Consider the following 11,950-nt stretch of genomic DNA (forward strand, 5'->3'; position numbering starts at 1 on the left):
GGGTATCCTTGCTCTGAGCATAGTTTGAATTACCTGTTGTGAGAATCCTCGACTTCAGGATAGAGGTTTCAACAGCCACGCAGTCAAAGACAGCCGATCCAGATGCCTGTGACAACAAGGACCCTGCATTAGTAGATCTGGACGTTGAGGGAGCAGAATTGGAGCATCCATCGACATCCTCTGCAGATCTATGTACCAATGCCTTCTGGGCCAAGCCAGAGATATTAGAATCACGACACCCTTTGCTTGCTTTATTTTTCTCACCACCCTGGGTAGCAGAGTGATCGGAGGAAACAGATATACCTAATGAAAGTCCCATTTCACTGACAGTGCGTCCACAAGGATCGCTCCGGAGTCCTTTGTTCTTGACCCGTATGCTGGAACTTTGTTGTTCAGACGGGACACCATGAGATCTCTCTCTGGCAACCTCCATTTGTCTACTAGAGTCTGAAATACTTCCGGGTGTAGAGCCCATTCGGTTGCTCGAATGGTGTCGACTGAGAAAGTCTGCTTCCCAGTTTAAGACTCCTTGAACAAACAGTGCGGACAATGCTGGAAGATGGAGTTATGCCCACTTTCGTATGCGACTTACCTCCTTCATTGCTTTTTGGCTGCGAGTTCCTCCCTGATGGTTGAGGTACGCTACTGCCGTTGCATTGTCCGAGCGAATCTGGACTGGTTTTCTTTGCAGAATGTCCTTTGCCTGAATCAGTGCCATGTATATGGCCCGAAGTTCTAACAGGTTTATTGGCAGGCAACTTTCTTCTGTGGTCCATTGTCCTTGGAACCATAATTTACCGGATACTGCTCCCCAGCCCTGTAGACTGGCATCTGTTGTCAGGATCTCCCAATCTGATATCCAAAAGGGTCTCCCCTTGTCTAGATAGGATGTCTGTAGCCACCAGGCTAATGACCTTTTTACCTTTACTGGAAGTATCATCATTTGTTACTTTATTGTCTGATGTACTCCATTCCATATGGCCAGAATCAGATGTTGCAAAGGTCTTGAGTGGAATTGTGCATATTCCACCATGTCGAATGTTGACACCATCAACCCCATCACTCGCATTACTGCGTGAATTGATATTATCTGACTGTGTAACATTTCCTGAGTCATTAACTGCACCTTGGATATCTGTTCCAAAGGTAAAAATATTTTCTGCAGACTTGAATCCAATACAGCCCCTAAGTGAATCATCCGTTGTGACGGGATCAGAGACGACTTTGCCCAATTTATGAGCTATCCATGTTTCTGTAGACAAGTTATTGTCTGTTGGAGATGGCTCAAGAGCAATTCCTGGGATTGTGCCAGGATTAAAAGATAGTCGAGGTATAAGAAAATCCTTATCCCCTGCTTGCGGAGATAAGCTGCCATAACCACCATGATCTTGGTAAATACTCTGGGGGCTGTGGCTAACCCAAAGGGTAATGCCTGGAATTGAAAATGTTGTTGGAGGATAGCAAACCTGAGGTAACACTGATGGGACAATGCTATCGGCACATGCAGGTAAGCATCCTGTATATCTAGAGATACCATGTAATCCTCTGGTTCCATGGCCAAAACTATGGAGCGTAATGTCTCCATGTGGAACCCAACCCATATGTATTTGTTTGACATTTTGAGATTCGGAATGGGCCGAAATGACCCATTTGGCTTCTGCACCAAAAATAGGTTGGAGTAAAAACCCTGCCCCCGTTGTGCCGGGGGTACTGGAATGATTACCCCAGACTGAAGCAATTTCTGAACTGCTTCTTGCAGGGCTCTGGCCTTCAGCTCTATATGAGATGGGCTGGTGCAAAAAAAAAAAAACTTCGAGGAGGCTGCTTCTTGAAAGGGAAAACATAACCCAGAGATACCACTTCTTGCACCCAAGCATCTGTTGTCGACTGCTGCCATATGTGTGCAAACTGAAGAAGACAGCCCCCACCTTGGATTCCCCCAGGTGGAGGCCCGCACCATCAGGCTGATGGTTTTTTTTCTGGTTTGGAAGCTGTCCCTCTGGTGGCCCATTGCTTCTTTGCTTTACCAGACTTATTGTACTGGGTTTGCTTTGATTCATTTTTACCTTTTGTTTTACCTTGCCACCGAAATCCCGAACCCTTAGGCTTAGGGTTATAACTGGCAGGAAACCTGACCTTCTTGGATTCAGCTTCTGACTCCAGAATATCTGTCAGTTCCTTCCCAAAAAGAATGTTCCCAACAAACGGCAAAGCTTCCAGAACCTTCTTGGATTCTGAATCAGCTTTCCATGCACGTAGCCAAATTGCTCTGCGAGCAGCTACCGTTAAGGCTGATGCTTTAGAAGCAATCGTACCCATATCCATTGATGCTTCTTCTAAGAATAGCGCAGCCTGTTTCATATGGGCTATATGGGACTCCTGCTCCCTAGTAGGTGCTGAAAGACCATTTTCCAGTTATTCAGCCCATTCAACTACCGCTTTTTCCCATCCAGGCTGAGGCCATAGCCAGCCTTATGACTGCCCCTGACAGAGAAAATATGTTTTTCAAAAAACCATCAACTCTTCTGTCTGTGACATCATTTAATGACGTAGATGGCAAAGGCAAAATAGATTTTCGCACTAATCAAATGACGTGCGTATCTACCTTAGGAGGTACTTCTCTTTTTAAACAGTCCCCAGCTAGAAAAGTGTAGTAAGAATCCCATTTTATTTTATTCTATATTTCCTATTGGGCGTAGCCCAAGGTTCGTCCATAATTTCCGTCAGTTCCTCTGACCCTGGAAATTCAACCCTAACTGTTTTGGGATGTTTAAACACAGGTGCTTTAGTTTTTAATTTAGGCTCAGCTGAATCCTCTAGAGACAGAATAGCCTTCATTGCTCCAATTAACTCAGCTATATCCTCTGAGCTGAAACCTTCCATTTGTTCTTCATATGGTGAAGTAGAGTATATGGAGCTATCGTCATCTGTAGTATCATCCTGTGTAGCCTGTGAATTTGATGATATATTTACCCTTGTTTTATCAGCTTGTTGATTTGTAGAAGCTGTTGGGGCTATACCATAAGATGGGAGCTGCATATATGGTTTAATAGTGTACCCTAAACCTGAGGTTGAAGCTGCAGGTACCAACCTGTCAGCTATACTGGATAAGGTTTGTGCAAACACAGCCCAAGGTGGATCTATCTTGCAATCTGCTGAAACGCAAAACAATTTGCACATAACCCATCGTGTGCCAGATGTTGAGTTGATAACCCCACCTTGCAGGATAAACATGTTATGAGTGTTGGTGTTACTGTAACCTCGTCTCCTTTGCTGCTCTTAGACATGATAAACAATCAGCTTTTCACAATATACTACACAATCTGTGACTGTAATCACTTTACATATATAAAAGTGATATCAATCTGACCCCAAGCACCAGCATTGAGGCTCAGAAGAAAACACTGACAAACATATATAAAGTCAGCAATCACACTAGCAGTCAGTCACATGTTATATATTAGTCATATATTTGTCATTTGAGCATATTATCAACTACAAACACATTTCAAGTATGTAGGAGTACATCTACTGCATTCTGTTCTATACAGTTATTTAACGTATTCAGACGCATTGCGAAGAAAACACACAGTAATGTACACAAACTCATATGCAATAGGCACTAAAGTTAACTATTCGTAGTGACAAAAAGTAGATAGAAATTTAGTGCTGTGTAACCCGTACTCCGTAGAGTGGGATACAGGGAGACTCACCCCACTTCCAGGATCGATCAATACGTTAGCAAACGCTGAGTGGATCCAGACGCTACTAGTGTACACTGCCGCTCCGGTAACTTTTAGTAGACACAGACGCTCAGTGAACGCTAGTACATGCAGACGCTCATGTCTGCGACCCAGTCTCTTAGCGGTAACCTTAGTGTATACAGACGCAGCGGCCTATGCTGCGACCGAGTCCCCTCGTGGTAGCGTCTGAGACGGAAGTGAGGCAATCAGTTCATGGCGGGAGACGCATGGAAACTGGTCATGAACTGGGGGGAGTGGCAACCAGGAGAGCGTCTGACTCCCTACCGCTGACATCAACCCTAGGAATTGCAGCCTCAAACTAATCCTGGTGCCTTATGATCCCTAAAGCCTAGCGCTGGAGCACCTGTGGTGGCGGTGCGTCAGCTACTGTTTGGTAGTCTCCTCCCAAACAGTATGGCTGTGTCCGTATTCCCCTTCTAAGTGGAACCGAAGCATTACCTTCTCCCCGTGCTCCGGCCACAGCCTGGTAACGTCTGCTGGACCTGCTAGTATCCGACACAGACACCCGTCAAGACAGAACTTGTACCGTGGGTAAGCATTGTTGCGACCTGACGGAGAGTTGTTGGAGCAACTCTTTCCAATATGCGTGTAAGACACTGTTAGGTAAGATCACTCAGAAAACATAGTAGGACTATAAAAATAAATTAATGAAGCTTAGGGCTGCCAAAGAACAGCAGCCCTGTGACCATGGTCCGGCTCCTGCTGCACCAAACAAAAAACTGATTTGACTGAGTCGGTGGGTGGGATTATATGGACGAGCCGGTTGCATCCTGGGAGACCAGAAAGCTTGTGATCGTTTGGTGCCAATTCGCTGTCGCTCCATCATATCCCAATGTTATCCTGTGGATAACCTGTGGACCCTGCCGGAGAAACCTACATTGCGGTCCTCTAACAGCATTCCTAGTAATCCTGCATTGCTGGGTCTGTCCAGCTTCCCAACTACTAGTCTACATTAAGACTTCCATTCCCGATGACATTCCAGCTACCCTTTGCATTGGTGGTCCACGTCACTAGTGTATCAGTACCCGTATAGCTGGTCACCTCCACTCCTACGTTCCTCAACCAACTGAGGAGATCATACTTAAAGCCTGCACAATTCTGTCCGCAGCTCTAAAGCCCAGATTTAGTAATCCTATCTAGTCTGGTTTCACAAATACCCACAGCAGTGCATATACACTACTAGCAATGAGCATGAAACCCCTAGCAACGAGCATTACCCTTGAGAACGAGCATACATCCAATAGCATGAAACCCCTGGAAACGAGCATTACCCTTGGCAACAAGCATGGATCCCAGAGCACGAAACCCCTGGCAACGAGCATGCATCCCAGCTCATGAAACCCCTGGCAACAAGCAGGTAATTAAAAGTAATTAGAAGCTTTACTGTAGGGCATAATGTATCACAGGCATTGCGGTGTGGGGCATAATATGGTATATGGTGCAGGGGGCATTACTGTGTGGGGCTTAATATGGTAGATTTTTTTTTTTACCCGTGGTGGCCTAGGTCTGTTGTTGCAGGGTCAAAAACTGGGGTGTAAGGTAGTCTTTTCCAGCAAGGCCACGCCCATTTTAGGGAGACAACATCAATTAAGGTAAATTAGTTGGAACTGATGAGATACTTCATCCAACTGGTTGTTGAAATTCCCCAAGGTTAGTAAAAATAGAAACAAACAGTGAACCAATTTGGGGTTCAATTCAAAATATATATGTCAAAGCCGCCTCAGTTTTGCATAGCTAAGCATATAGATAAAATTATCAACCAGTGTAAGACATGGATCTCCTCCAGCTTAGGAGCAGCATTAGCCTTTTATTATGATAGACAGAAAGACAGACAGACACACAGAGGTGAGGAACAGCATTAGCCTTTTATTCTATGAGGGGAATTCAAGTGTTTTGCGCCCTGGAGGCCACTAAATGGCGCCCCACAGAGCAATTCAAGTATTGCTCCATTCGGGAACGCACAGTCTCCAGCGTGCTGACATTACTGTTAAGTTGCTACTATTGCATGACCCGGAGCTGGAGGGCCTTGGGAGTTTAAGAGGAGAGCCAATATGGTCTGAAATAAAAAGTACGGCGTCATCAAGCAATAATATAGACATGTCTCAAGGTCATGCAGAATCTTTCACACGCTGTAACTATCAAACATCTGGAGTTTAGAACTTGCCACACTGTCCAGCAACCATTCACAGGAGACCAATAGATCAGGGTGCTTCTCCACATATCTGTACACAGTCTGGGTTGTTAATGAGAAAAATATATTACTAAATTAATCCCGGTATTTAGAGGGCATGTCCAGTGGAGCCTCTGTGGTATCTTCGGAGGGGGCATGGCTAACCTGTATGAAGTTTAAATAGTAGAGTGTGTGGAGTGCAAATAACCCTCTATGCATTTTAGGTTTGAGTCGTCTAACTGGTGATCCTGTATGCCTGGGGCCCCCTGAGAGAAATGGGCTCAGGGCATCTGCCGCCCACTCCCCTTAAACCAGCTCTGGTTTGACCTGTTTAACTGTAAACGGTTATGGTAACTGATTACTGGTGTGGAGCTGACGGGCAGTGTAAGGTGTGTTCAGCAGAATAATGCTGTGTATACTGTATAAACCTCCTCAGAATCTCTATCTCCACTTCTCCAATTAACTCTGATGTGTATGGATAAATGGTACAGTGTGGGTAATATTAACCCACGGAAACACTCAAGTGTGTTAACTCTTTATATGCACCTGGCTTTCAAGACAGAACATGAAATTATGTAGAAAGCGAATTTCTAACTACTTAACGTCTATTTCATGACATATCTGAATGCATAGATTTGTTTTATTAAATATAATTGCATGAATACTTTTGCAGAGCATAAAGACATGCTAATGTTGTTATGAAGAGAGGAGTGTTAATGTGTTCTGTAGGTGGAAAGACGTTTTGAGAGTAGTATTTATAAGGATTCTGGTCTTTTGAAATGGCTCAGTTGCTAAGCAACCGGAAATAACAGGCACATCCACACACACCATAGCCCCCTAGTCAACTGCACCTCCCCCCTCCCTACTTTTATGGATAGAAATATATTTCTTGTTGCTCTTACAGTCTCATGTCTACAGAAAAAAAAAACACCCATGCAACACATGGAGCCAATTAGATTGCACAAGTTACTAAGCTCTATCACAAAATATAAATAAAAAATAAACATAACATTTAATAGTCCCAACAATGCAAGAGCCATTCAGCAGAGTCAGTGAAGGACTTTTATAGAAATATGGCAGCATTTAGTGAACAACTTCTGGATGAATGAAGATGGTAGACAGAATAATGGCAGTATTTTTACGCCAACTACAGCTATAGAAGTGAGCAAATAGCTAGACAGGCGCTCAAAGCAAAAACACGTCCTACAGAGACATTTCCATAATAGTAATAATTAAATGTCTTTTAATTAGATGGCAATCTTGTTGCACCCCTCTCCTCTCAGGAGTCAGGATCCTGAGGGACTAGCTAAGGGGAGGAACATGACACAGGTGCTAAGAAAGGAAGAAATGAAAACAGATTATATATCTAGTTCCAAACTCCTAAGAGGATCAAATCTATGAAAGTACCGTCTCCACCATGTTACGCAAGACAATACAACAATGCGAGGAAACAGTCCAAATCAGTAGCTTTAGGAAGCCATGTGATCATACCATCAGTGCAGTGTTGGCATAGTATGCCTGCAGGGTGCAATAAATGGGCTGGCCAGTAAAGGAGGAAAGGATCGGCTAATAAGTACTTGCTGCTGAATCCTCCATCAGCTACTGCATGTTTACACATTGCAAATTCAATCACTCTCATCAAGGTACACAGCTATGGGTCCAGATCTAGAACCCGGCAAGGTTACTACACAATTAGGTTGAAAGGACACAAATTGCAAAGATTCTTACAGCAATTTCCGTCTTAGAGACTTGTCCTAGCATGATGGGCACAACCCCACTGTATGAAAAGAAATAACCAGGAAACTGAGTTTCTGGGATATTTGACCTGGTCAGGCGTGATTAGCGGCACGCTCACTGCACCATTGGTATGACAGAGGGTCCCAGCACTGCATGTCTGAACACTTAGAAACCTGTAGCGGAGACGGCAGGAGAGACACAGCACTCTGCACATTCCTGTCATGTCCCAGAGATTGCTCACTCCACACCTTCCAGGCCAGACACACCCAGGTAGGAGGGAGCGCCGTTATATCCCATACTACCAAGCACCACAGTGCACTGGACCAATTCATCCTTTTATGTGACCTCAGGGCTTCACAGAGGTTATAGGGATTGTTTTTCCCTATATCCTGCAGTAATGCTATCTTCTGTATTCCTGGACTTAGCCATCAAATAGTCAATACTACAGCTGTTTATCCAGTACAACCATCTGGAACATTTTACATGAAAAATAAATGCATTCAAAGGAATTAAGTTACATCCTCAGAGAATGTGCAACAAATACACAGTGAGGGGTCACTATACTATGAGACTATTCCCATGCATAAGTGCACTGTTCAGGCAAATGAGACAGCTCCCTGCCTGAGTGGCCAGGCAAGAGCTCCATAGCTTGGTATAAACCGACAGTCCTATAGACACATGAGAGAGTATGAGGAAGCACACAATCACAATGCGTTACCCAGTATCTCCATAGCTACACCTCTGCTAATTAAGCCTAGCATAATCACAGTGATTTGTGCCTATGCCCTGAAGAGCTCCTGACCTGTAATCTGCAGAAATGGAATTTGCGGTCAGCTGCATCTGTCACTGTCCTGCAGTAAGAAAGGTCCCTGCCAGCAGCATCTGCAGGGTAAGAACATGCTCCAGGGTCACTGTGTGGCCCCAGGGTCTCTGTCACCCACCCACTGGCAAGCAAAGTAGCAGTACTGGCAGAGACGGGACATGCAACAGGACAGTGACACTTGCTACTGGATGTTCATATGTGACATGGGGCAATCAAAGAGGTTTCTATCACCCACTGAAGTTACATTACCATCTTGCTCCCCCCTCCTCCTTGGCATCGGGTGCAAGGCTGCATAACCCACACCGATGGGTTACTTACTCTGCAGTTGGGGTCCCGTTCACAGCAGTGCCATCAGGGGTGGGGTTGAGCTGGATGGGCATAGGCTTCTTCTTGGGCATGGTTGCTGCGGGCCTGGTGCTGCTGTGCTGAGCGATATCCAGGAGTCCTGGTCCCCGGCGGCTGATGCAGGAGGAGGAGAGCTGGCGGGTGTACCCGGGCTGCTGCTGCTGCTGTCACTCTCTTTCCCTGCGCTACTGCTGCTGCTGCATCCGGGGGGCGGGGACACTTGTTGTTACATTGTTTCCCTTCTGCTATCAGCAGCCAATGGGAGGAGCCACCGCACATATAGCGGGACCACGGAAGCGCGTCACCGTGTGCTGGCAGAGGAGAGGGAGAGCGCCCCCTAGTAGCTAACATGCGCACTGCTGCTGCTTACATTTAAGGGTAATTTTACTAAGGCTTCTAAATGAGAGAATTGGTGATGTTGCCCATAGCAACCGGTCAGATGCTGTCAATCATTTCTCTATATTGCCTTTTAGAAAATGATAGACAGCATCTGGTTGATTGCTATGTACAATATCACCAATTCTCTGTTTTAAAAGCTTTAGTAAATTTACCTCTTAGAAGTTATAATGCTGGGTACACACCAGAACGAGTCGCAAGCGAGCAATGTGGCCGGTCTATACATGCAGTTTTGGATGATAAATCCAAATTGAGCTACATGTACAGACGACAGAGGGGGTCTATAACGACCCGCAGCAGCACGCATAGTCCATCGGTCGTAGCGTACACACTGAGCGAAATTCTGAACGATATAGCTCAAGAGGATGAAAATGAGCGATTTCATCTAAAATATCACCTAGTGTGCACACACCTATAGGGGATGTAGTTAAAATGCCGCAGGACGGGATCCCAGCGATCGAAATACCAACGCTGGAATCCCAACAGCAGCATAATGCCGGCATTACAATCCCGACGGAGCACGGGATCCTGGCATCAAAATACCGGTGCCTGGGATTCCGAACATTCTGTAAGCGGGACGCGCGCGTGTCCTGCCGTGGGGGCTGGGAGGTTAGGTTTAGGCACTAGTAGTGGGGCTAGGGTGCAGGGTTGGGATGGGGACGGTTAGGTACCAGGGAGGGGGGGTTAGCCACTTACAAGGGGAGGTTAGGGTTAGGCACCAAGCAGGGAAAGTTAGGTTTAGGCAGCAGGGAAGGGACAGTTAGGGTTAGGCACCACTGGGGAGGGTTAGGGTTACGCACCCACAAGAAAGGGTTAGGGTAGCAGGCAGGGGAGGGTTAGGGTACTTTCTGAGGGGGCTGTCAGGATTTTGACGGTTGGGATGCCGCTGTCGGTGTTATGACTGTCGCCGTCGGCATCCTGTCCATCGGTATATCATACCGTATCCACCTATAGATCAGAATCTTCTTTATTGGCCAGGAGTACTCACGTACACTAGAATTTTTTTGCGATACAGGGCAGCGCCAAGCAGCAATATGAAGGGGGAACACATAGCATAAGAAGGGGGGAAAACGTAGCATACATTACAAACATTACACGTATGAGTTCATATTGCACATTGCAACTGTATGATAGACTAGACATATTAGACATATTATACACGTTAGACTTTTTATATATTGTTCAGCTGGTGGACAGCTAGTGTGAAGAAGCTTTTAATGGATCTGGTTGACTTCGCGGGGAATGGACCTGTAGCGTCTGCCTGATGGAAGCGGTTCAAACACTTTGTGACCTATGTGCTGCATATCTACCACGATTTTCTGCTTCCTGACCCTTGACTGGTATAATTCCTGAACGTGAGGGAGGTCAGCCCCAACAATATTTTTAGCTGTCCTCACCACCCTTTGCAGCCTCCGTCTGTCACTCTCATTGGCAGCTCCATACCAGACTGTGATCAAGGAACATAGGACTGATACAACGATCGCTGTGTAGAAGATGAGCAGCAGCTTCTGCGGGAGGTTGAATTTCCTGAGTTGCCTCATAAAGAACATCCGCTGCTGGGCATTCTCTATGACAGTGTTTATGTTGGGTCCCCATTTGAGGTCTTGGGAAAATTTTGACCCTAGGAATTTAAAGGCGTCGACCCACGAAACCACACTGTCGGAAATTACGAGTGGTTGCATGGCATTGGGTTTCCTTCTGAAGTCCACCACCATCTCAACTGTTTTGAGGGGATTTAGGTCAAGGTTGTTTCTGTCACTCCACTGCGTTAGCCATTCCATTTCGCATCCGTATGCAGATTCGTCTTCGTCCTTGATTAAGCCGATGACGGTGGTGTCGTCTGCGAATTTTATAATTTTTACTGATTGCTCGGCCAAGGTGCAGTCGTTGGTATATAGGGGGTCATTCTGACCCGATCACTCGCTGCAGTTTATCGCAGCACAGCGATCGGGTCGGAACTGCACATGCGCCAGCGCCGCAGTGCACCGGCACATGCCAGCCGTCATTGCCTAGCGATTGAGGCAGAGGCGGTCGCTGGGCGGGAGGGGGATGGACGGCGGCGTTAAGCCGCCGTTTCGGGGGTGCGGTCCGGCCAATGCAGGCATGGCCGGACCGTTGGGGGGCGGGCCACAGCAGCTGCGAGATGTCACACGCAGCTGCTGCGACCCGCGGCAGCGAAGAGGTTCTCCCGGCCAGCCGCAGGAGCTGCGCTGGCCGGGAGTAACTCCTGAGATGCGAAAGCATCGCCGCTGTGTGATGCTTTTGCATTTATGTCTGAGTGCCTGATCGTAGCTGTGCTAAATTTAGCACAGCTACGATCAACTCGGAATGACCCCCATAGAGAGAAGAGCAGGGGGAGAGGACACATCATGCTGATCGTGCACCCACTAGACGTGAATGACCCGGCTTTAACTACCTGTTTCCTTGCTGTCAGGAAGTCGACGATCCTGAAGCATGTTGATTCTGGGACCCCTAAGGAGAGGAGTTTGGCTTGCAGGATACTGGGGACGATTGTGTTGAATGCCGAACAGAAGTCGACAAATAGGACCCTCACATAAGAGCCCGGTTGGTCTAGGTGCTGTAGGATGTCGACACTCCTGTTCGCTCGGTATGCAAACTGCAAGGGGTCTAGGTGGGTGTTAGTCGCTTCTCTCAGGTGGTTTAGCACCAGCCGTTCAAACACTTTCATTGCCACAGATGTTAGTGCGATCGACC

The 11,950-nt window shown here is 46.6% G+C and overlaps 1 protein-coding gene across 1 annotated transcript in view; it reads right to left on the reverse strand.

The window, feature by feature from the left end:
* MAP2K1 (mitogen-activated protein kinase kinase 1) overlaps window positions 1-9,098 on the reverse strand; it is a 72,366-nt gene extending 63,268 nt beyond the window's left edge. The window contains exon 1 of the mRNA XM_063925572.1: window positions 8,813-9,098. Within this exon, the coding sequence (XP_063781642.1) occupies window positions 8,813-8,892 (80 nt within the window). The 5' untranslated portion in view covers window positions 8,893-9,098. The remainder of the gene's footprint in view (window positions 1-8,812) is intronic.
* Between the last annotated feature and the right edge of the window lie 2,852 nt (window positions 9,099-11,950).

This window comes from Pseudophryne corroboree, chromosome 6, assembly GCF_028390025.1.
Source record: "Pseudophryne corroboree isolate aPseCor3 chromosome 6, aPseCor3.hap2, whole genome shotgun sequence".
NCBI lineage: Eukaryota > Metazoa > Chordata > Amphibia > Anura > Myobatrachidae > Pseudophryne > Pseudophryne corroboree.